Genomic DNA, 27188 nt, shown 5'->3' with positions numbered 1-27188 from the left:
GCTGGAGCTTGTTCTTCTCCATGCACCCTGGAAGCAGGTGAAGTTGTGCCAGAGACCTTCATCCTGTTTGCAAAGAGATACTGCCACACAGTATCCTTGGAGTGAGGAATGCAGATGACTCTCCATTTAAGTGGTTTCCTGTGGATCAATATTTTGGGTGACTTCTGATTATGTTTTTTTTGCCTCTGTGTGCACCACAATCAAGATGTCATTAAAGACTTAATTCAAGGAGTTCAATAAAAATTGCTGCAACAACTTTTTGCCATTTTTGTTTTTATACATAGTCCAACATTTAAAAAATGTAAGAAAACTAAAATTAGTTTTAATATATGGACAGTTTTTTTTTTCAGTGGCTTCCTTGAGTCTAGAACCCATGGACATCACAAAATGCAACACGTCCTTCCTTGAGATACTTTGCCAGGCTTTACTATAGCCACGTTCAGTTACTGATGCATGCTCTAATAGGCTGAGATCAGGTGACTGACTTGGTGATTGAAGAATATCCAATTTTGTTGCCTTGAGAAACTCTTGGGTTTCTTTTGCAGCCTGCTCTGGATCATTATCAATTTTCACTGTGAAGTTCTTTCTGGTTTTTCTGCACGCCCACGCCATAATATTATCTACAACATGTTTGACAGATGATGTGATATGATTTGAACTGATTCTCTCTTTCTCCAAACTTTTCCTTTCCCATCGTTCTAGTTCGTTTTGGGTGTATTTGTCTAAACAATTTTTCTGGCAAAGTCTAATCCGGCCTTTTTGTTCTTGAGTGTAACCAGTGGTTTAAACTCTGTTTCCATTCATATACACAACTATTGACTGTAGAGCTTAATAATGAAATGCCTACCCGTTTGGGTGGATGTTATAAAAGATTGTCCCTTAATCATGGAAATAATTCTGTCATCATTCACTTCAGCTGTCTTCTGTGGTCTTTCAGACCTTTTGGTGTTGCTGAGCTGGTCAGTGAATTAATTCTTGTTAAAAATGTATATGATTATTAATTTGGCCAATCTTAATGTTTTCTATCTTTTTTTAAATGTCATATTGACAGATCCACTGATCAACGACCAACGTGAAAATTTAACATTTTGAATCAATTCCAGATGCTTTTTGAGGTTAGTTTGTAATAAAATTGTCTTTCAGAAGTCAATTTACTTTTCAACTTGTGAAAATGAGGACTTTGTGTAAAAATAGCTGTAAGTCATGAATAGTTAATGCAGTACTTTTGTTAAACCTCTTGAATTAAAACTGAAAGTCTGCCCTTCAGCCACATCTTGATTTGATGTAAAATCCACTGTGGTGGTGTATTAGGCAAAAACCTTACAGATCTTGGTTTTGGATAATCTGTGTCCAGGTAGAGCGTGCAGGAGGAAAAACATGATTCCAGCTTACTCCCTCTGAGCTCTCTGGACAGTTACCTGTGATATTCATGCATGGACTCAGTTGGGTAATTGTACAGAAGCTGAACTACGTAGCATACAGTCCTAATCACTTGATTTAGCTATTTATAATGTTTTTTGTTTTTAACAAACATCTCCTCTCCTAATTTAAAATGTCTAAAAACTTCCAAAGCTGATGACTTTGATGACTAAAAATAACGTAAAGCCTCAAGCAAAAAGGAAAAAAATAAAAATCAGTTAAAAAAACAACACTGATTTGTTGATAAGTGGGAGTGTCGGACAAGGAGTGTGAGACAGCTTCTGTCATCCACTGCTTTAAACAGACCAATCACAGAGCCACGAGTGAGAAATCTGCATAAAAGGCTTTTACCATTTTTTAATTAGACAGACCAACTTTGCACTTTTCTTTAGTAAAGATAAATTCTGCACAATTACACCTGTGGATACAAACTCACTCTCCACAAATCTAAAAACTCATTATTCTGAGTCAACATTATTTCATAAAGCACCAAGACACTCCTACTGCCTTCATCTATTCAACGAGAAGATTTTTCAATTACAAAGTGCAACAAAAGAAACCATGACAACTTGCACCACCACCTTTACGCTGTCTACTGACATTGCTGCCTTTTGCATCAGAAACATAAGTAGCCACGACATAATTACTATGATCAAAGTCATCAGAGAGCCTTTCCTCCCCAAGACCCTCCTCTGCATTACTGCGTTCCCATCATTCTCACACCTTCATACACATTCCTGTTGACAGGTCATTTAGATATCTCTTCCACCCGACTAACGCTGATTACAGGTTAGTAATAGTAATGCCATTGCGTGTGAAACATGGAGAGAGATAGTAGTCATCCCTGGAACCTGAAAGAAATGGAAAATTGCAATTCATAATATGGCATCGGCATACAATTATTAGCAGAGAAAGAATAATAAGCCTAAGGCCTAACCTTGCTTTCCAGCTGAGTCTATCAAAGAAGGAAAATAGGCTTTTGCAAGCATTCGTGGACAACTATATGACTGAACCTAAAATTTCTGTACCTGCACTGCAGCTACAGATACGTTGAGTTTATTTGATGTTCCATTTTCAGCTTACTGACAGCTGAACCAATCACTGCACGAATAAAAGAGCAGTGCAGCACACCGGCGAATTCTGTGCATGCAGTTTTCATGTGTTATTTCTTCCTGTTAAAGCCCAAACCACAAGAAATAAACAACCTGTGGGGCCACCTGGCACGTCTAAAGACTCAACAACACTTTGCGTATTACAGTCTCACAGCACCACTGCCACTGTTAGCGAGGGCTAGCTAGATTAATGTTCGTGCTGGTGTGCACCATGCCTTTGGGCACAGCTTCACCTCCAGTGCTGCCTCCTCAGCCATTACTGGAAAATATTCATGGATTGGCCACGCTCTATTAGGCTGTCACTGGCTTGGGTGATTAATGAGGCTGGCACATGTGAACGAGTAACTGACAGCAGGCTGCCAACCGACCAAATGACTGTGTAAGCTGACAAAGAAGGGTGGAGCTGGTGCAGTAGGAGCCAAACTCGAATGAGTTTCAGCTGATAGTGCTGCTGAACACAATCCTCGACCAACACACACACAAATCCAGGCATAGTGCCATTTCCTGCATTTTCTGTTGAATGAATGAGGGTCACATGAGAGAGTGCAATCAATACAGCCACGTCATGTCCTGGACCGTCTCCTGCCTGTTGCTAATGTATAATTCCAATGTGGTTACCTCCTCGCTTTCCCGCTTCACACTCTTTCATATCATCCAAGAAGCATACTCCGCTCTCCTCCTCCTCTCTCATTTCAGACTCCCCTTGGTCTCTTCTATCTACCTCTCATCTCCCCTCATTCTCCTTCTTCTCATTTAATTTCCTTTGCAGTCATCTCTTAGCTCACTGACACAGAATAAGAACCTCCCCACCAAACCCCGCACCCACTCACACGGCCAAAGGGAATAAGAAGCGCAATGTTAAAATTTGTTTATTTTCCCCAAACCCGAGAATTGAGATAGGCGGGGTAGGCAGCTCACTGTGGCTCATTGCCATCTCTACTCTGTCTGACACATGGTTGATATCTGCAGCCTATTTCCTGTCTTCAAAGGCTTGTGCTGATTAGAAAAAAGGTTAGCTGGTGCCACTCAGGGGGTCACGGTGCCTTTGTCTTGGGAGTTGTAATTACTGCATGCTGAACTAGAAGAGGGTGGGAACAAGCCATGATCTAATCTTCCTCTCTATTTACAAAAATAACTTCTCTCAAAGAGATTTTCAATCGTTTTTAAGGTCATTCAGTTAAGTATCTTCAGAACCTAACTGACACTGACAAAGGGGGCGGTCAGATCACTGGTTGTTAGAGTTGCAACCTCTGCCCTTACTTTCCTTTTGTTTCTCTCAACGAGATGTTTTGTTTTGCGCAAAGTGTTTTAAGAGTGCACACACAGTCTTACAGAAAACCCAGCGAGACTGAAGACAGTTTATACATCACATACAACATAATGCGCTAAATCGTAATTTAGTTAATTTAATAAATGACAATGATCTTGAAAAGGGAGACGAAATAAACGCAATTTATTTTTGGGACGCAGGCGTCGGGCGTGCCGCTGTGAGGGAGTTGTAGCTGTGGAGTGCAGCAGCTGCTTTAGAAGGAAACGTGTCGCAGGGTGAGATGTTGATAAAAGCTGCATCTGTTGCCAGAACACGGTCGGCGCGTGTGCGAGATGCCTGTGCACGCTAACACGTGTTAAAGGGTGGCAGACGTTAAACAAAAATGTTTGCACTTTGATGGCAGATGTAGGGGAGACAGTTTGCGAGTCTTCCCCACAGGTATGTGCGATTGTATATTTTGTCACAAGCAATGTTCCCTCTAAATTGCGCGCGTGCACAATGCGCACTGCTGGCACGGTCTCTGCACAGAAAAAATCTGTGTTGCGCACAAAAAAAAAAAACCCTAACCTGAACTGAAATTAAAGTAAATACGTTAACAATTCTGTTTTGCAGTGTTAGTCAATAAGTGACTGGCTGCTCCAGTATGGGATTACAACGATGCCACCTTATCCCATAGTCCAGCCAATCACGCGACTCACATTCGTATATACGCAGCTAATCAATGTCGTTGACAGGCTATGACAGCGTCCTTATGTGCCGGTGTTTTAGCTGGCAAAGCGGCGTGACTGATGAGGAGTGAAGCCACGTTAATGACAACATGTACAACCATTGGAGATGTGAGCAGGACAGACGGAACAGACGGAAAAAGTGTGGACTTTATACCACTTTTTAAATTGTGTTGATAGGCCACGTAAAACCAGAGTTGTGATACAAAATATACGCAGTGTTTGTTTTTCTTCCTGAGTACTATCGTTGTTTATATTTACTGCGGGAAGAAACGGTAAAAACAGCGTTTTATAAGGAAAACGCTTGAAAGCGCTCTCCGCCTGTGAGCAAAGATGAAACCAAAACACCCGCCACCCTTTCACATTGGTCGAAAAATGTACCACGTCGATCAATCAAAACATGGCATTTAGTTGTTAAGAAACGGGAGGAAGTTTTAGGAGTGACGGCGGTGTTTCGAGATGTGAGAGATTTGCGACGTTTAGTGCAAATCTTGTGTAGTTAGCATGTAGTGTAGTCAATAGTTTTGTTGTGTGTGTCAGAACAATGAGGCGACTGCTGAATGTTACAGGTGTTACAGGAGTGATACATCTCCTGTTGTCAGGCCTGCAGGTGTCAGGCTGTTGTTCATAGTGGACAGAAATTATTTTTAGGAGTGGCACAAAACGCCTTGGCTGCATTTTTAGGTAAACAGTTGCAAAAAACTTTGTTGTTTGCAAAACTCAGTAACTTTTTTGAAGAAGTAACTATATAATTAATTGCCCTGCACTGGTCTTTATATGCTGTATTTTGCAGACAGAGAGTTACAGGACTCTCTCCCAGACCACAGACTCATCAGAGCTTTATAAAAAAAAGAAAAAAAGAAAGAAAGTTGTGTTTTCAAAATTGGAGTTCAAGTTATTTTTACTTCCAATAGTGTTAACATACTACACAGGTCATGAACAAGATTTTTTTTACATTTTCATTGTAAGTGGGCTAAAGCAGTTAATTAAAAGTAGTCTAACATAAATGTAAATGCTGTAATTTGATTATTTTAATAAACCATGTAAATTGGATGGATTCGATGCTGGCGTGACCACAGTGCACACGTCTGATGTCGCTCACAGTGGTCCAAGGGATCGCTCTGTGTGTTCGCTCAGACACATGAAAAATTTGAGGGAACATTGGTCACGAGTGTGCGAATGCTGTACTCACAGTCAGCCTGGGCACAGATGAGGCAGGCGGTGGTGCTGTTGAAGAAGGTGAGAAGGCCGGCCACGGCCAGGCTGATGTCGGTGTTTGTTGGTCTCAGGTCCAAAGTGGTGAAGCGGGGGAAATGAACCTTCAAAATGTCCTCTGGAGCCACCTTGACATAGGGCACCTGCACAGAGACACTGATGTCAGACTATGCGTTCCACTTTAATTATTTGCTACTGAGATGTAGGAGTTTTTGCTTTTGAGGTGATGTTTAAAATGCAGCAGACGTCTACAAACAGGAGAAGCGTGAAAAAAAAAGAGATTAAAATCAAGAGAATGTGGATGCGAACTGCGGGATAAAATAGCAAGTTGCCAGCAGACAGTCAAAGGAAAGAATAGCTCAGATTAAATCTGTTAAATCTGTTATGATGAACTACAGGCAAGGATAGCCCGAGGGTCTGTGGTAATGGGCATATTCAGAAAACACATATTTTTCAGTGAGTGAGGCACTGAGGCTCGTGTAATGTACTAGTCTGGATCTAAAAACGTGTTTTTGTTCCACCCACGCAAACAAGCCCTCGTTAGAGAAATCTTCAGCGTGGCACCGCCTCATCACCAGTTATGAAACATTTGTTTACCTGGCTCACAGTGGGGCCGCTCAGCTGCGCACATTTTAGTAAAACACCCATAAAGCACACGCATGCACACAAATGAATATATAATATATATTTTAGCAGTTATTTATTTATTTTCTTTGTTACCCGATCTTCAGTAATGAAAAGATTTTCTGCGGTATGAGAACTGGCACTATGTGGCCACAGCTTTCACAGGCGAGGGTGGCAAAAGACAACATTGACAAGGAGATTAAAGTACAGACTCTGAACTTTAATTTGTGAAGAAGTTGTAGACCACAGACCATAAATTTTGAATGAAAAAAATAATTACGTTTACCGAGAAGGCAGAAGCTCTGTAAAAGTTTTTTGGTTTTTTTGTCATTTGTTGCTGTCTTCCAGCAGGAATACAGAGCCAAGTGAAGCGTGGCCAAAGGATAATCCCATGAAATTTTGGTGCAGATCTGAACTGATCGGGAAAAATATCCAGATATTTATGTAGTTTTCACATCACTGAAGAGTAGACTATTGGTCTTGACAGAGGTCAGAACTCTCAGAGCACCTTTCTAGTTGGATTATGGAACATGAGCCCCAATAACATCAACAAAACCATGGTATCATCCCTGGTGCTCTGTCAGTTCTCTAATGCATCACCCCACTTGTTTCTTACCTGCTTTAAAAATATCAAATTCAAAGCGTTAGTGATCTTACTGCCAGCCCACATCAACAGATGGCTCTGCTGATGGCCTTCTACATATCCAAACGACAAATCTCATATTGGGCATGCTGTTTAAGCTGCTTTAACCTTCCCACGGCTGCTGGCTGCTGTGCAAACTGCTTTGCAGCCCACTTCCACCCCAGCTCCTTCTTTCATGCTGTGGAAGACCTAATAAATATCACGACTGCATTGCTCTCTGTTGGGGTCTTGCTGCTGCTGCTCTCTCCGCTTCCATTTATACATATGGAGTGAAGGGGAGGTCTCAGGTTACTGCAGGAGTTGGCTGCAGGTGGACTTTTTTTTGACTGTAGCTGTTCTGACTGAACACGAAATCTTTAGCAGAGGTTAAATGATTGCCCTGACCACTTAGAAATACTCTACTTAGCAATACATTTTAGGAACTGTAGAATAACAGTTATCACAAGCAGCCACAAACACTGTATAAATATAGAGCAAACAGCAAAAATCAATAAATATATCATTCTAAAAACTTAAAAACACAATGTGTGCTTTTAAAAATGGCCATACGCATTCAATAATACCTAATAGAGTTAAATTACTACATTGAGTATTGCATCTTGACATTAAAGTGCATGCTTTATTATACCAGTCCTCCAAAAAAGGAAGTGGACTAAAGGTACGAGTACAAGAAAGCCAGCCAAGCATCATTAAAAATCAATAAATATCTAATTCTTCAATTCCAGACTCACTGTGATTCACACTTCTCAATGAGATTGAGTCCAAGGCTTTTATAGCAATGATTTGTTGTAGCTGTATAAATAGCTGTATTCCTTAGCCACTCCTAATGAATTTATCATCCTGACACTAACAGGTCTATCTAACACCGTTCTAACAGCAGCACATCCCTGCTGTCAGAAGGGAGGTTAAGTATACCGCAGCTAACCTTGGAGCCATCGAGGTTCCCTGAGTTCAGCAACAAATCTGCTGAACTTCAGAAAAATCATAAATTACATTCTCCCTCTATTCAAAAACACGACTCCCATCTATTTCCCTCCGATGAAATCCATCTCTGCTTCAGTTCCCAATGTGATAATGTGAATGGATACATGCTGTCGGGGCTCACAGTGAGACCTGGGAGGAAATAGGGAAAGCGGGAAAGTGCGAATGAGTGTGGTAGGTGTCGGGTTGGTCAGCTGGCAAGGCACTGCAGTAGAGCGCAGTGGGGCATGAAGGGGACGCAGGAGGACGTGCTGGGTCCGAAAGGAGGAGCAGGGAAGGGAGCCTCTTCATCATGCCAGATTGCCTGTCTGTGTGTTTCCCAGCACCAATACATTGCATTTCCCCCTTGCACCCATACACCCACGATTGGTTTTCCATCCCTGCCCATCAGGGTGTAATGGAGTCCCTGAATGTCTGAATGGATGGAGGCTCGGCCCCTACTGACATCCTCGGTTCGAATGCAATTCATTCCCATCTAAGAGTGCTAAAATCAGACTAATAGCCAAGCATCACACCGGGGGAAATGTGGCCCTGTTTAGGTGAGTCCTGGTGCATTTTCGCAGTTGTTTTTACTAAAACTTCCTCATTTATAGCTCTTTCTCTACCACTCCAGATTGTTTATTCTTTTTCCACGTCCTCCTTCGCTACCCAGTCTTTCCTTCCTTTTCAGCACTGAGGACTGTTGCTATCTGCCCCTGATGACTAAGGGAACCTGACACGCTTCGATAGGCCGTATCTGAAGCAGTGCGGCTTTAGAAAGCTGCTTACAAAGACACACACACATTCACAGTCACATGCATACACACGGATACATATACTTTGTCCTTTTCCATCAAATTGGCCCACTGGGCCCAACTGCTATAAACGCTGGGGTCCCAAGGGAACTACTTGGCTCTGAGTCTTGAATCATCATCAAATTCCACAGCATGCAGGCAAGACTCAAAAAGAAAATACCCAAATAGACAACCAAATCATTTCTCATGAATTTACCATATTTATTGGAAGAACTTCATTAACACCCGTTATTTTATAGTGAAAATCCACTCAGTGATTATTTGCCTTTTCATAAGATAAATACGGTGAAAATGGCTGTTTAACTATAGACTAAATGCAGCTAACAGCAAGGCAAGCGAGGACGTTATATATCATAAACAAATTTCCCTTTAGTCACAGCAACATGATTAATTGGTTGTTAAACGGGAGCAGTCGATGCGCTCATCGTGTGAAAAAGTGTTTAAAATCAAGAGTTTAAACAGGGCTACCGAAAGCAACGAAAATCAATCTCCACATTACTAACAGAAAGCTGTCAGCCACATCAAAGTCACCTGCCAGACTTCTTATCTGCAACCACCAGCTAGTATCAGTCACTCTGCTGGTCGATTAATCCCCCCACCACCAAAAAAGCCAAACATCTTTTCTACATGTGTCTTTGCAGGGCACAGCTTCAAACCAAACAGCTGCACCACTTTCAGTTTAGCTTTGGCACAAACTCACCGTCAATCCTGATCTACGCTGAGTTAATTTTGAGCCAAACTGGCAGGTCTCACTATTTACGACTTGTTGATTCTCTCCAACTGACAACAGCAGCAATTGTGCAGATTTGTTGTAATGGTTAAAGTTGCACTTTTCACTCTTCTCTTAGAGTATACAATTAAGCAGACAATTCTTATCCAGCTAACATCTAATTTTATAATCTAGGAGTCACTCCTGTCTTTGTTATTTTCTTATATTGATCTTATTTTCAGTCAGATTGCTATCTGCATGCACTCGCCCACTTTGTTTGCTACACTATGCTAGTTCTGATTTGGTGTCCGTTTTTTCTTTCGAACTGTCCTAATTCTGGTCCACATTGACATGACGGCATCACAAAGTTGCTGACGATTTGTTGGATGCACATCTATGATGGGAACGTCCCATTCCACCACATCCCAAAGGTGCTCTATTAGACTTGTCACTGCAAAAGCTGTTTGAGATCAGAAAATACGACAATGTGGACAGAAAGAGACGGACATGTCAGCAACAATACGGAGGCCGAGGATGCTCCACACCACCAGCAGTCTGAACTGTTGACACAATGCAGACTGGATCCATGCTTTCATGCTGTTTGCAAGAAATTCTGATGCTACCGTCTGCTGCCAAATCACAACAGCAATGGCTTTGAGGTGACTGCGCTGTTGTGATTTGGGATTCCAACCAGGAAATCTTTTTCCAGTATGTTATTGTCCAATTTTTAGTGAACATGTATGAATTGTAGCCTCAGTTTAGTGTTCTTAGCTGTTAGGAGAGGGTGCTGCTGTAGCTCATCTGCTCTAAGGTTCAGTGTGCTGTGCATTCAGAGATGCACTTCTGCATCGTTTGGTTGCAGTGAGTGGTTATTTGAGTTACTATTTTCTTCCTATCAGCGCAAAACAATCTAGCCAGTCTCATGTCCACACATTTTTACCCAGAGAACTGACGCTCACTGGATATTTTCTCTTTTTCAAACCACTCTCAAACCATTCCATATAAACTCTACACAACAGCTGAGCCACATTCAAAATCACCTTTCTTCCTTATTCTGATGCTCAGTTTAAACTTCAGTGGGTCGTTTTGACCACATCATATGCCTGCATGCACTGAGTTGCTGACATGTGATTGGCTGATTAGATATTTGCACTGATAAGGTGTACCTAAAGAAGTTGCCAGTGAGTCTATGGCGAATGTTATGCTCGCCTTAACACCTCTTAACAGATGCTTACGTTTATAGTTTGTTCCCTCTATGGCAAAGCCCTGAAAACAAGCTGACAATAAGTCACTGTAACTCTTAAGGATTCAGTTAAATATGGGGATCCCGTTCCATCAAATGCTGGGACTACTTGGGCTTCCACATGCTGAAAAGTCACATCATGTCCACTTCAAGTTATAGTCTGCTATTTTTATAATTGGACTGAATATGAGGTGACCGACTTGCATGCAGACACCAGTTGCGATTGTGCATTGGTAAAAGAGAGACTTAAGCTAAGTTGAAAAGAATGGAGACGATTGCTGAAAGAGATACAGACTGAATTGTGTCAGGCTGTCAGGCTTTACTTGCATGTTAAGTTATATTTTTTCAATCATCTTTCAAAGGTAGAAATGATGAAACAAATTATCATGCATTTAACTGATACATCACCAACATTTATCCATTCACCTAAGGGACAAGGAATTACTCCAAGCAATGTAAACAACTTGCCGATACTTGTAAACGAGCTGTACATTAGAATTAGACGTAAGCATCTTTATAGCATCTGCTCATGGCTTTGACGTTATCGGTGTGGGAGTGAAAAAACCCTGGGCAAACAACAAAGCCTAATATAACTGCTCTGCTTTTAATAATTTGGGAGCTTCACTGTTGATAAAACTAAATAACACAGTGACTGCTGTGAAGAAAGACAGGCGTGCATCGGGGGAACGAAGGGTGGGCGAGGGGAGGGAGTCGGCGTGCAAATGTGAGGCAGAAGAAGGGAGAGAACGGGGGGAAGACGGGGGAGAAACTGACAGTCTGACTGACAGAGGAAGAGAGCAATGAGGTGAGTGACAGAGGAGGCAGAGGCAGGGGAAAGTGTGCATAGGTCAGGGGAGGAGGAAAACATAAACAGACGTAACAGACATAAACAGGGAGTGAGAAATAGCAAAGGGGTTACAATCAGCACTCATTAAATGGTGTCATTGAATTTAGCCGTGTGAAATTTGATTCTGTTGTCAAAGGCAATCTGTTTGATGTTTCCCCCTTTATTGGTTCATTTCTCAACACGTACAGTTTCAGGGAATTCAATAACAACATCAGCATTTAGCTTTGTTATTGTTTGGTCTCAGCGGGCTAAAAACATATTCAGAGTATTGTGGCTGTCATTTATTATTTAGAAGACGCGGACTTTATTGTCTGTTACAACAGGAAGCTGTACAAGCTGCTTGCGCTTTATTCGTTATGTATTAAACTGAGCCGAGTATTGCACTTAATTACTTTTTTCGGTTCTAAGTTAAATATGTCTCTATCTGTAAGAATCACCAACTGTCAATTCCACAAAATTTTCAATAGCTAGTAGAGATGGCACGATACCACTTTTTTATGTCCGATACCGATACCGATATCATAAATTTGGATATCTGCCGATACCGATATGAATCCGATATAGTGTTTTTTAATCAACAAAACTGTTTTTTAAAATATCTTGCTGCATTTTGCAAGTCTGCAAGTTCATACTCAAGTTTAAAACAACAACTACACTAAAGCTATTCTGTTATACCTGTGTACAAAAAAAATATTTCATAGTTCAGCAATACTGATCAATCTAATAAACTTAGACCTACACCATCCTCCCTATTCTGGTATTTTAAAGAGTACTTAGCGTAAATATTAAGCAACCTAACTAATAGGGTTCCAACTCCCAGCAACAACAAAAATAAATAAATAAAAAATAGGGAACCACCCCTCACGCTCCACCTCATGATGCTTAATCGACGTAATCAACCTTAATTTGATGCAGCGTGAAAAAAAATGCACAGAAATCAATTATTTTTCAAGAAATATTAAATAGATTCAACATCTTTCTTCAACAAAATTGCAGACTGCACAGTAATATATATATATACAGTAATTGACTTCTATTCATTTTACATCAAATTAAAACTTTGTGTGTCAGATAATTATTTATTAAAAGCTAGACATTTTAAATGAGAATAAGAAAGAAAAGTATGTCTTTGTGCCCCCTTTTCCCTGTTAATGCCCTATCGGCCCCCCTGGGTAAACTTTGCTAGATCCGCCCCTGCACAGTTACCAGCCGTCAGCTACGTAGAAAAAGATCCTCGAGTAGAAAGTAATATTAAATAAATTCTAACAACAGCTTATCAAGCTTAAACGTGCTGCTGTTGTTCAGCCGCTGGTTTCCTCTTTCTGGTGCAAAGTGGGCCAAAAACAAAGACGGACTCGCGACAGAAAAGCCGATCAGCTGATCATTTAAGCAGTTTCATGATTGAAGTAGCAGCCGGAGAGCGAGAGGCAGTCGCTCGTTAAGCTTAACGCAGGAATGCTTTACAAACATTCAGAGATGGACTTACACACTTGCTTTACTTCTCTCGGGGATAACTTTGTCGGAGATGAAATGCCAGGTTGCTAGCGAAGCTCCAAATGCTATCCAGACCACGACAGGTCCCGCATGCCACAGCCGCTCTATCACGTGATGCATACTGCTCCGACTGCTAACGTTCTGAGGTGAGTTACGGCGTGTTGCAAGTTTTGTGAGGTGCTTTCGTGATATTTAATGGATCGGATTACATTTTTTATTTTTCTCCGATATCCGATCCAGTCATTTAGGTCAGTATCGGACCGATACCGATACGTAATATCGGATCGGTCCATCTCTAATAGCTAGTGAGAATATTAGTGCTCGAGACTGGAATCATGAAATGTTGTTCTAGGTACCAGCTAGACAGTGAAATACAAACTGCAAACCTCATCACTGCAGGGCTGGAAACAAGTCAAGTGTTTTAAAAAATATAAATATTTATATTTCAAAATAGTCCTTTAGGGACAGCTTTGCATTGAGCGAGATTCAGTTATGTTGGACTATCCTGTGTTTATGCATCTGCAGCATTGAGAGGCAATAAAAAAGATGGATCTAGCTTCTGGCTCTGAAACGTGGACCTACTCGGAAGTCCTTTAAATCTACATTCTACTTACTGGCCACTAGGGGGCGATATATGTGGCCACGCACTCAATGAAGCCTGACCTCTGCAAACTCTTTCTTGGGCTCAGTCAGTGTTTTCATGTCGTGTTAAATAAATTGTCTGCTTGATTTTATAAATTTTGGTCACTGTAAGTGCCAGACAGGAAGATTATCCAGGGGACGTTCATTGATCAACAGCACCTAAAGCGATTCACTCACAGCCTCGTAACATTTGGTTGTCAGTGGCTGTTTTTAAATTTGGTAAGATATTAAATTTCTTTTTATATACTGTCCACACTGAAATATATCAGTCAGCAACATCCTTGTCTCTTCATTGGTGGAAGCCTCAGCGCCGTTATTCACAATTAAGCTTAGTTTGACTGATTAGGCATTCTTCCTGTTAAAAGGAATTTTTTTCCTTCCCACTGTCGCCAAAGGGCTTGCTCATAGGCGGGCATATAATTGTTGGGGTTTTCTCTGTTCTTTGTATTATTGTAAGGTCTTTTCCTTACAATATAAAGTGCCTTGAGGCAGCTGTTGTTATGATTTGGCGCTATATGGACATATATGGACACATATATGGACACACTGTGATATATATGTGTGTGTCTGTGTGCGTGCAATTCCTGCAGTGTGACAGCAAGGCTGGCAGGTCTGCAGACTTAAGTTTGACAGCCGTTTAATGAGGGAGCTCTCACAGGATACAGGGTTTGCACAGGAACTTGCACACAGCGAGCAGTGGAAAAGGAGGAACCTTTATATGGCTGCAAAAATGCCTTTACGCAATTACAATGTGCTAACTATATATTACCTTAATTACACTGAAACTACTCTCTGGTCTCCTTGGATTAACTATTTATGAACTCACATGCCAGTGATGCACTCTAACACAATTTCACAATAACAATTTCTTTGTATTCTCTCAGCAGTAACCTCTGGCTACCCCTTTTTAATAGAAAATTTGAGCTTACATTCAAGGAGAATAGTTTGAGGTATTAGTGAAGAGACCAGTGCTCTGAGCTGAAGTGAAGGTGAAAGCTAATTTCCCTTTCGGCCAGTCCAACAAGCCCTGGGTTGCCTCAGTTGTTGAGTTTACAAGTGCCCAAGTCATTCTGCTACCTGTCGGATGTGAACCTAACAGGAGCATGACGGGAGGGGGGGGTCTGGGTGAGAGGAGTTGAAGAGGAGGTGGACGTGCAGTAGTGCCATATGGAGGGCAGAGACATAATCAACAACTACATCTGCTGGCTTGGACTCACAGGGGCATCAGATCAAAACTCAGTTTAATAACGTATCACTGTACTTTTATGGGTCTTGGAACACGTCAGGCGCTGTGACTCATTTACATTAACACACGTTGACCTGGTCATTAATTAGCATACAACGCATGCTTGGCAGGAAGCTTAAACTGTCCTTGAAAACACTTAGCACTTCTGCCAAGTGGACAGCAGCCACTCAGTCTCAGTGAGTTGAGTAGAGGTCTGCCTAAGCCAGAGGAAGAACAGTTCATCTAGCGTAAAAAGCGACATAGCTAATCAGTTTGGACATCACCAGTTGCAGAAAACCCGCCAATAGCGCAACACAGAGTACGAAACCTGGCTCGGTGTAACTTACTGCAAGCCAGGGAGTTATGTTGGCCACTGAGCACTGGAGAACAGATGCTGTTGGAGACATTGTCCATCAGTCAGCAAGTGTGATGCCAAGGCCAGAATGCCAGAGAGGAGCTGGCAGAGGTGTTGATCCAGGGTGGCAGGAGATGGAGGAGGGCAGGTGGTACTCTATTATAGCTACCTGGTCCCCTCCTTTTGAACCAAAAGGTTTATGAGGGTTTTGGGAGACCAGATGCTGGCATTCAGAAAAGGCAAAATCTCGTGGGAAAGAAAGTGGCGATGAGACACTGGAGATAAGTGAGGAAGAGTGTCAATGTTGTCCTCCCAGCAATCTCCATTCATGACCGCCGGCTCATCCCAGTCTCAGGCCATGCAGCCAGATCTCTATTTGTGGTAGTAATGAGCCGGCATCTGGTCCCTGCAGTCAGAGCAGAAGCAGACCAGTGATAAAGATGAAGTGGGCTGTGGATCCCACGGTGCCTTTTAGGAGAGTGGAACATTGACCACGAGATCTCTATCTCATTGATCAGCCAGTTCAGACAGAAAAAAGTTCCTTTCCTCCAGAGAGGTCTGTTCCTCACACCACTGCTCTACTCTCCAGCAAAATTCTTTGTGTGGAAAAAAAACCCAGAGAGATGCTTTAAAACTCCCTGTTTGTTAACCAGCTGATTTTAAGCAGTGATTGTAAGGGAAAAAATGCTGTTCTGATTTGTGGAGTTACCTCACACCTCTGATTGAACCTCTGATTAGCTGATTAAACTAAATAAGGTATTTACCAGGAAATATGGTCCTAAACAGTATGCACACTCCAAGTGTTTATCCAGCGCGCTGAAACATTGTGGTATTGCTGAATCCAGAACTTTCCGCAGGGAGTTTTGATTGAGAAAGAGTTTTGTTTTTTTTATCTATCTGTGGGACTAATCCATTTCTGGGAGTCTGGCCAAATGTTTGAGTTACACCACCTAAAACAAAGCACAGTTACACTACAAAACTGGCTAACAGTTGGCCAGCAAATCTTTGGGAACATGGCCTTTGAGCTGAAAAGAGTTGATGGGGAGACAAAAGATGCGAATGCTCTCGACGGGTCCAGCTCACAGAGTGAAAATTCAGTCGGCTGCCGAAGCAACACCGGCTGGGTTAAGTATTGTCTCCTTTCACATGATGCAAAAACTCTGTTTCGTCTTTGTCTGCCACGCCAAGTAGCAAACAAGCAGAATCCCTCCTCATAGATCAGATCACAGCAATTATCTAAATACATTTTGCTGTCGGCTCTCACCTGGGAGTCGCTCTGTATTGAATCCCAAAGATAAACTCGAAGCGTTGGCTTTCAGACAAAAAAAGCAGGTATGAATTTCATGCGCCGGCTCTGCCAGGGTGGCACTGACAAGACAGATCAATGGTTGTTGTGAGAAAAGGGTCAGCATAGGTGCAGGCAACAGCTGTGCTCATCTAATTATAATTAAGAAGACACAGGAAAAAGCACCTGCGTTTTGGTTGTAAGTATACTAAATGTACTGATGCCGCATGTACACTTCATCACACGTATGCATATGAACCTTGAATTATGGTCCTATTATGTATTATTCATGACTGTAATTAAATTACTGGCTCATTATGAATAAATATGCAGCAGTGGAAGATTTCTACTTCTATAGTATTTAATAGATTTATAATGCAGCAGGAAAGAAATGCCAAAGATCAATTGGCATTTGGTTATAGCTAATAGAATGAAATAATTTATCACGCTGACACTGCTTCCTAAACTAAAGGCAGCAGCCTTGACACCCTAGTACTTTACAAGCCCAGCGACAGATTGGCGACCTGTCGAGGCGCCAGCTTTCCCCCTCCGCAACCCTGAATTGGGTAAGCAGAAGAAAATGGATGAATGAACGGATGGATGGATAGTACTTTATATGCTCTAGTTCGAGGCAAACAGAAAAGCTCTTTAGCGGACCAAAAAGGAAGCAAAATGTGTGAAGGATGATGCTGCTCCACTTCTGAGACTTCTTCAGCTGAGCACCTGCCATTAAACCCTTTTCGCTTTCACTTCTGAGCCTAATATTTAATTCCCAAAACTTTCCAACACATAGACAGATGGACACAAATGCACGCATACAAAAAAAGAAAAAGAAAAGGAGCTGTGCCTTGATGCAAGTCATTCCAGGTCTTAAAAAACACTGAAGGGAAGTTTGATCGTTTCATCTAAAGATCCCAGAGATGTTCCGACGACGATAACAAGCAGACGGAGCAGCAAAACAAGTAGATTAAAACTCGAGTACTCGAACCTAAATTGATTTCACAAACAGGGTCAACATCAAAAAACGTTGCACTGCACACAGCAGTGAAAAGCAAATTAGCATTATGCTTTGCTGTATTTCATTACTTCTGTACAAATACTAAGCTGTGAGCATCTCTAAAAGTCTGAAATCTTTTTGTGAGATTTCAGCAGGCGCCGTGCCGTCTCCCCATTGCTCTGGATAAGCAAGCTGCATCTGAAGTTAAATATGTGTCCTCCTACAGCTGGTTGTACTACATTGAAGTAAAATGCAGATCAGCTCTGTTTAATCAGCTCAGACTCGGAGTTGTGAAGAATAATGTGCTGCTTGCTGCCAATGCGACGCTGTTTGCAGCTGGAGCGAGTTGTATTTTACATATAGTGGTCTTAAAGCTCAATTTCAGTGGAGAACTGAACCGTAAGCTGCCCCCATCCCCAAGCAGAACAGGACCCACATAGCAGAACACATACCGCTACACACTCAAACACAGAGATTTATTGTGAGACTGATGGAGGGTGATTAGGCAGACGCAGAGGGAGAGAGAGGGAGAGTTTGTTTCTGAAAACTATCCCTCCATCTCTCTTTATTAGAGTGGCGCATCCTGACCCGCTAGTCATCTGCAGCTGCTATCTGAGAAGAACTTGGGTAGAAGGGAAATGGCAGGAAAAAAGACAGGCGGAGGAGGTAAAATGGAAAAGAAAAATAACGTATAAGAGGAGACAGGAGAGGAAAAAGTAAGAAAGAGGTGAGAATGAGGACAACACAGAGGCGAGATCAGCGGAGGCTTGTGTAAGGGCAGTAATAGCAGATATTAAAGGTGGAACAAAAGTAGAGAGGTGAAAATTGGTTAAAGCTGGGATGGGGTGAAAGAAAGGAAGAAACTACTAATAAACTGGGCAATGACAGGAGAATAGTATAAGACCAGACAGCAAAGGATAGAGATGTTTGTTACATCTGCAGAAAAGGAAAGGTTGCACACCATATAAAGAAAAAATACAACATCAGACTCAGCTTCAAGGATGCGAACAGACAACACACCTTGGTGTTCATGTAATCAGATGAAAGACTTGCTTGCTATGGGGACTCTGTATGCCACCAAGCTAGCTAGCTTGGTGGCATACAAAGCAGCAGTGGAATCAGGAGAGTGACTGATAAGACTGATACCTTGGATCTGTATTTAGTGCATGGAATAAGTAATAACCGAGCCGTCCCACAGGAAAACAGTCAAACAAAATCAACTGAAGAAACTGTGACATGTTGTTAAAATCACCAGAAGAAAGGAATCAAACGAACAGACGCCTTTCTTCTCGTCCTTAAAGTGAGTTATTTAATTCCCAGACGCACAGCGCCAGGGAGTATTAAAGAATAATAATGGTTATTTAAAACACATTTTGGAGACCAAAATGCCTCCAGCAAATTGCATTTCTTTAAAGCCGCATAAACTATAATGACAATCCCAGTCATGATGAGACGAAAACGAAACAAACAAACCAAAAAATACATATTATGCACAGATGCGTTACAGTGCATGAAATTCATAATAAAATGCATTTTCACTGCATATGAAGTTAAAGGACTTATACAGTGACAGTTGTTCATAGTGATGGTGAAAGTAAAAGTGCACTCATGATTCAGTAGATTTAGATCCACCTTTAGCAGTAATAATGTTAAGTATTTATTGCTTTTGCATGACTCTCTGAGTCTCTCATATCGTTGTGGAGGAACTTTGGTCCATTTTTCTTCACGAGGTTGCTTCAGCTCATTGAAATTTGTGTTTATGGACCGGTCGTCCAAGGATCCCTCACAGCATTTCAATCAGGCTGAGGACTGGAGCCATTGCAGTACCTTGATTTTTTTTCTTAGATTTGCTGCTGTGCTTGAGGTTATTGTTCTGTTGTCCTGTTGCATGATGCACATTTTTGTCAACTTTTGGCTGTCGGAAAAGTCGCCGGGTCCTGTGGCTGTAAAACAAGCCCAAATCACCACCCATCCACCACCGTGCTTAACAGTTGGTGTAAGGTGTTTATATGCTATGTTTGATTATTCCAAAACGTGCTGCTCTATTCAAAGTGCTTTCTAAGGAGTCTCTTTTACTCAGTCATATACATATTCAGTCAGTGTATTTATCTATACCTTAGCACTTTAATCTGTTCAAAGGGCATTGTTTCAGTTGCAATTTTGCAAACCGAAGTGATTCTGCAATGTTCTTCTTTTTAGAGAAAATTGTCCTTCCAAACACAGAATACTGTAGTTGTTCAGTCTATTTGTAACTGTCCTGTCATGAACATTAACCTTTAACGTGCTAACAGAGGGTTGTGGAGTCTATTTGCCGGGACATCAATACCTGAGAATACTGGCAACTGTCTCGAATGTTCTCTGTCAAGAGATTTATTCTAAGAGACACTTCTTCAGCTGAGATTCAGAGAGTGGAGACACACACGCTGTAGATTTTACTTGCAAGGGCGGTCACAGAGCGCTCACATCAGAGTGGGGGCCCTGTGAAGTGCGCGCTCTGTTCTCGCACTTGTCTTCATTTATACACAAGAAAAATGAAAACATTTGTTCAGTGGAATGTTGATACGTGAGCATGTGATTGTGTGTGTGTGTGTGTGTGTGTGTGTGTGTGTGTGTGTGTGTGTGTGCGTGCGAGGTCAGAACTGCTTGTTCATCTTCTTACTATCGCTGTGGGAAGATTCAGATAAAAATATCAGAACACGTTTTATAAAGAACAATCAATTCTAAGCAAGGAAAAGGTCATCATGCAGTATTCTATCACATGTAAACTTATATCATTAAAAGCTTATACTGACTACTAAGTACAATTTTCCATTGACATTCTCCATTTGTGACAAATCGTTCACACTCAGGAATTATGGATACATTGTTTGAAAATGGCCTTATAACCATTCCCAGTTAACCATTCCTGGTGTCTTTCTTCCTTGGCATTGTGTCAACACACACCCGAATGCTCCAGACCAGCAACCTGCCAAAACGTCTGCTTTTATAGAGGTGCTCAGACATGCTGATGAACAATTAATAAATTGGATTCCATTATCAGCACCTGGCTGTTACTTACCTTGTTTTTTCTGTGGAAACAGTAACGATGTGCTTCGTTTTCCATTCATTGCTTCTGTATTTTGGCTTAATTTTAGTTAAATAAATATAAAACTATGTACCGGTAATCTGTCATGTAGTGTAATTCATCTGAAGTTGTTTTCACCTAATTTTAAGTTTATATACTGGCACAGGGCACGACGGTGTGTAAGACAGTAACTAGTGTGTACTTGTGTGAAAGATAAGCTGACCACATGTTTTGTTGTACTTGAACATGAGCGGCAGTATTCTGGCTCTGGTATGACCAACTGTGGTGAAACATCTGGAAGGGAGACGTTCGAAAGCATCCAAAGAAAAGACAGCTATCGTGTAAATGGTCTCTGGCCAGAGAGGATTTTCCGGATTGGCTAGTGGGCTTATCAAGTGACAAAAAGCAATTCTGCACCGCGTGTAGCACAGAGCTGCAGGATAACTCACCCATTTAAATCAGTTAGGAAAACTCAACACTAAACACAAACACCTCAGATTCAGTATCTGCACATGTGAGTGGACAAACGTAAACACTCTGAGATCTGTTTCAAATATTCAAAGTGAGCGTGAGTGGGTTCTTTTAAGGAATAGTACATAATAAATGACACAAATGAAGCACTTAACCTGAAAACTCTGCTTCTTTGAAAGTAGGTTTTCAACTGTTCAATAACCATATGCAAGCAATCAACTGTGCCTCAGCTTTGTCTGATGTTCCTGTTCAGCAATTGCTTCTGTCTGGCCATGTGGAAGAATCCTACGGATTTCATTTGCCTACTAATAAAGTAATCTTGAGAAATATGTTTTGACTCCAAACTATCTTCCAAATAAAGTCACGCTCAGAAGAGAGAGGTACAGATTCTTTTTTTTTTTCTGGTGCCGAATGAGTTTTTCAACAAAAGCACTCCCAATGCACCAAAACACTGTATCACAGGAGACAGGGACGAGGGAGAGGCACAACATGAGAAGGGAAGAGCTTCTGCAACACAGCAAGGGAGGGATAAAGACACCTTAAAAGCACCGCTAATCTAGCACTTCGGTTAGGTGACATTCAAGTTGCGAGCAATTTTCAGAGTATTTAAATAATAGTTTTCTCAGAGAATACTTGAGTTATTGTGTGTGTCTATGTGTGGATAAAAGCGCAAATCCCTCAATATTGCCAGGATGGCCTTTGTTTGCCCAGCAGACCTCAGGTTCACCTCTAAATCCAACCTGAGCACCACCCTGCGGAAATGCAGCTGGATAATCTCTCTGTACTCCTACAAGCAGATGGCTTTTCAAGCCTAAAGCAACCCCTGGACATCAGACATATCATTAATATTCATGAAAATGCCTGACACATGTTGAAGTCATAGAGTATTATGTTTCCTCACTCCAGCAGACACAGGGATGCAGCACGTTTCATCCTTTGCAGTCGAGGAAAGTAGGCAAGGGATAAAAACAGGGCATGAGATCATCAGTGGCATGGAAAAGGATTCAGATAAAATAGGAGGCATGTACAAATGTATTCATTGACATTTGCTCAATTACTTTAAAATCTTATTATGGCCAATAGCTAAATGACCTATCCAAGCCTTACTATGAAAATAAATTAAAGTACAACACGGGCATTGAAAATAGAGCCTCTGGGATTTCTGATAGGGGGATTAGAACTCCTGGAACCTAAATGTAGTTCTTCTAAGTGACCATTTATAAACTATGAATACAAGTCTGATTTCTTATCTTTGAGATTCAAAAGGAAGCATCGTAGTAATACGAGCTCCTCACTGCATAGTCGAGCTTAAATACCTGCAAAGCAACAGGAGGCTTCTAACACATGCAACATTAGTCTGCCCTGTTTTTAAGTCCCGGTCCCAAGGTTTGCTTGTTACATTGTCTCAGATGATAAGAAGCGCTCAACCTGCACACAGTCAATCACTTCTCTGCAGTGGCTCCTTTTATATTAGTCACCATTAGTGTGAAACCCAGATGGCTCAGTCCCACTCCCCTGCCTCTCTCCTCGGTAAAAGTGGCCAACAGCAGTGGAACTCAGGGAGTGATTGATAGAGACTGGTAAACGATGTGCTGATCACCTAGTGGGGTCTGTCAGCCACAATATTGCTGTCAGTGTCCAAGGAAACCACGAGCTGGGGCAGCAACAGCATCTGTGGCTCTGCGCTCACAGTGAGGGATTAGGTGGTCAGAACCTGGTGTGCAGAGTGCTACACGCCACACACACACACACACACACACACCACACAGACACGCACACACCTCTGCTCTAGCAAATACAGCTTCCATTATTACTTTTTTGTGTGCTATTTTTCAGTTATTTCTTATTTTGAATCTGTCTGATCAAGAACCTTTTATTTTTATGAAATACCAACGGCTTCCTCATGAAATGCCTTTGGTGCAAAAATGTATATGTGTTTTGCTCACAAAGCCCTTGATCGTACTGCACCTGGACCTGGACACCCTTTAGTTTTATTCTCTGGCATCTAATTTACTCCTGTCCCCCTGAGCGGTCCGCAGAGGCGTGCAGCAGACTATTTGCCTTTCAAGCACAGAATAAGGGTTTACATTATTTCACGAAGAATTGCTGTTTACTCTGCCGCGCTATTGGATGAGCCTGACTTATAGCCGTACCATACTCAGGAAAACACCTAGTTGGTGTGAAATAATGAAGTTTTAACTTGGACTTCAGCCTCTTCATGCACAGCCCTTCTTACCAGGGGTCCATTTATGATCATTGCAAAGGTTGACCATATTCTAACCTACCATATTTTGCCTTAAGTCAATCATTTTCTAACTGAAGGTGCCAATAAATTATCAATACCTTCTTTGATAAAAAATCTCATTGTTTCTTTAGGGCATGAATCCTTCTCAACTACTACACAGATGGGAGATTTAATAGATGATTGAATTTGATCTTCATTTTGTGAACATTTTGTGTTACAGGATATCCATTGTCTCAATACCAAGATTAATGTGGGCACTTATTAGTATGCTTACTGTTTTTTTAAGGCCAAGCTGGTGAATGCCATCAACAAGCATTCCCATCAGAATGAGAAAGGTGACCTCTCTGCAAGACAGATAACACACACACCAGCAGCTGACTAGGCCGATTTGCACACCTTAAGCCTGAGATGAAGGACTTAATCAGCAAAATCAGATGGTGTAGTGTTTGATTTGAATACAAATCTGAACACTCCTAGCTCTTGATAACATCCAGGTGAGGGTCAATGAGTTAAAGGATAATTCCGCTTTACGTCATCTCGACACATTTCCCATATATGGGGATGTTGTGATCTTTTCTTAGCCTCCCGTAGACACAAAGCAGGGAGTCAGTGTTCTTATCCATAATGGACAATAAAATAAAATGCCAGCGCCGAGCACATGACATTAATCACAAGTGTAACAATCAAATGTAAAAGGCAGTGACTCAGATACTGTGTATTCCGCTACTGAAACATGTACTTATATAAGGTTCACCGACCAACAGTGCACAAAAAGCTCCACCTTTACCATCTACAGCAGTAAAACGCTACTTAGGTATTTATGCAGTAATCCAGTGATATATTGTAGAGTATAAACAAAATACGTCTCTCAGTGGGGCCAATGCCCTAAATTATGGGTACTTTAGGTACCTTTAGGTCATGTGCTAATAGAATTTATGTAATTTTATGCAGGACTTAAACTAGTAATGGCATTTTTATATAGTGCAGTTTTGCTCCCTTTGCTTAAAGGATCTTGTTGTTGTTTATCAGTAGTCGAAGGGGGAAACGACTCTGTTGCAACACTTGCTTGTTTTATGTGTTGCCATCAATCCAAATGTAAACATTATGCTTCTCAGATAAAAAGGGAATCATAACTAAAAATAACCAAGAGTTTTACGTCACGGCAGTCAGTTGCATTTTTGCAGTAACATTTTTGTTCGATATTAACCCTCTCAGGCTCAAATTAAGTTTTTGTTGCTAATCCACAAAAGAATACCTGCAGTGGTACTTCTGAGTAGAAAAAAAACTATGTATGTGGGGTAATCAGGTTGTTAGCTTTTACTTGTTGCAAATCTATAACGCCTGCCTTGAGAGGGTTAAAGAATATCAGTGCAAAAAACCCCTAAATATAGGCTTTAATAAATTAAGAAACACAAGTAAAATGACAGAGTCTCAAAGATTAGAACAGAAAAGCTGCTCTCACACATTGCCGTGCCCCCGGAAAATCACAGAAAAGGTCCTGTTTGGAGGAGACAGTTGTCAAGACTGATAGTGGATGTAGGAGTGTTAAATTTACAGAACAGTTGGTGATGGACACCAAACTAGCACAGCACAAGCCCAGTGCGAATGTTTCTATGAAGCTGTCACGCGATGTGGGAGACCACATTATATATTTGTCCCTTTTTACTGATGACTGAATTATCAGCCGTCTAAATGCTAAAGCTATTCAGTCTGAAGAAATGGTATCTGAGCTGGCCGAGCTGTATGCTACTGGCTGAGGCCCGATTAAAATGACTGCTTAATTAAGTGTTACATGAGGATTAAATTAATATGACAACAGCAGATCTTCTAATCCTGTCAGTCTCTGTGACAAACAGGCACGATTGGCTGAGCTACAAAGTATTCTGGTAATCCAGCCGATTGTGCAACCCAGATCACAAAGAGAAGACATCAATAAAGATGGAATTTGAGCCAGTGTAGGAAAACTGCACATCTATGCGGATGGTATCAACTCCTAAGAGTATTTTATTTCTATACTGCGTTTATCGGTTAACAATTCAAAATGTGCATTTTCTCTTCATGGAGTCTTTAATATTCATACGGTGGTATTATCATAGTCAGTGTTTCAAAGCTCTCTGTACTGCCAGTCAGTGCCGCCAGAGATTTTTAACCGCAGGGAGTCCTGGTCTGTCTGTGGCTATAATAGACTGATATCTCATTAGAAAGACAAGCTGCACTGTACCAGAGGACTTTATTGGAGCTAGTATGGCAATAGAGTGTGTTTTAGTCGTTCTACTGATCAGATTCCTGCAGTTAAATAGGCGGCTTCACTGCAGACACAATCTAATTATGGAAGAGCACAGTAAAACACACTGAATGGATAAAATGAACGATGGTTGACATGTTTTTAAAAACTGTAGTTAATAATCAAGCCGTTTCAGAATTTACTAATTTATTCAGCAAAATGTATTAAAAAAAACATCAAATTTACCGCACCACATCAGGGCTGTCACAGATACATTTTTCCGAACGCACATATCTTATTTATAATAGATTTTTATCTAGTTTATAGTTTTGTCTCATTTAGAGGAGCGCTGTCTCTTGACATCAGGCAGCAAAACAAACCATGTCAGAGTTCAGACGAGCCAATTAGCATCCAACTGGGATCTGTTTGGTTGCAGTCAAGCTCTGTACAAAATCCAATCAGTCATGTTTAAAGTGTGCTCAGATAAGAAATTATACATTTTTAAATCAGACCAGTATAATAAAAAACATCTGCTAAATATCCTCATTTTAAGGAATTGATGGATGGCCGGTTGTTGCTTTCAATAAATGAGACACAGAAGAAACCAAACCAGACTTTGTATAAAACTGCATAGTTGTTTTAGTTTCTAATTATTCTGATAAAATAATTTACCATACTGTATATTTCCAGTTGAGTCACACTGAGAAAAATCTGACATGCTCAAGAGTGCAGGAGACAGTATAACAACTTTAAACATAAGCAGTCATGTGGCCCCAAAAAGTTGCCCACACACTTGTCCACCCCTGCTTTAATTAGTCACAAGAAGTCATTAAAACTACTTTGATCTTTCAAAATCGTGTAATAGTAAGAAGCTCTGACAATTTCATGTCCTTCTGTAGGTTTTTCAGAGAAAAAGGCAGCACATTTAGAAGCCCCCCCCCTCCTCCAATTCTGCTACTGTGAGACTGAAGGCCATGCTCGTTTTGGTATGCCATACACGAGCATATGCAGCAGTATAAAGGCTAAATGATCACTGCTTCACAGTGTTTGGCAAAAAAATTAAAACATTTTGGAAGGCAGTTACAGAGACATGTGAGAAAATTATGTCAAATGAAGTTCCAAATACCCCAAAACCATTTCTGCTTGGTTTGTAGCCAAAAGAACACAGTTGTCATCAATGTGAACAAACATGACTGAACCTCAGGTTTTAAATCCTAAAAAGCTATCAGAAGTGTTTGGGGGGGGGGGCAAACAAAAAACAAAAATGAAAAATAATAAAGCACATTGACTAGAAAATACTCATAGAAAAAGATGAATCATGTCACATCATATACTAGAAAAAAATAACACATGAAAGGTGATTTAGATCATTTTGAACATGGCATGAAGTCACTGGTACTAGAAGGGCGGTTTCAAATTTTTTTGGAAATTGCCACATGGCCGTCTGAGGATTTACAGAGAATTGTCCAAAAAGACAAAACATCCAGCAAGAGACAGTTCCCTGGGTATCTTGGTCATGCCAGAGGTGCCAGAATGCTTTGAGCATACCTTCTGCAAGGTATGCAGAAGAGCATCTTTGACTCCACAACATGTCAAATCTTGAA

General features: G+C 41.2%; 1 protein-coding gene across 2 annotated transcripts in view; it reads right to left on the bottom strand.

Moving 5' to 3' along the window:
• grik4 (glutamate receptor, ionotropic, kainate 4) overlaps positions 1-27188 on the bottom strand; it is a 384934-nt gene that overhangs the window by 106408 nt on the left and 251338 nt on the right. For both annotated transcript variants that reach the window (XM_082502815.1, XM_082502816.1), the window contains one exon: positions 5719-5884. In XM_082502815.1, coding sequence (XP_082358941.1) covers positions 5719-5884 — 166 coding nt within the window. The remainder of the gene's footprint in view (positions 1-5718; positions 5885-27188) is intronic.

The sequence above is a fragment of the Aulonocara stuartgranti genome, assembly GCF_965226115.1.
Source record: "Aulonocara stuartgranti genome assembly, chromosome: 14".
Classification (NCBI taxonomy): Eukaryota; Metazoa; Chordata; class Actinopteri; order Cichliformes; family Cichlidae; genus Aulonocara; species Aulonocara stuartgranti.
The sequence above is the reverse complement of the archived record's forward strand: the minus strand, read 5'-3'. Positions and strand labels throughout refer to the sequence as shown.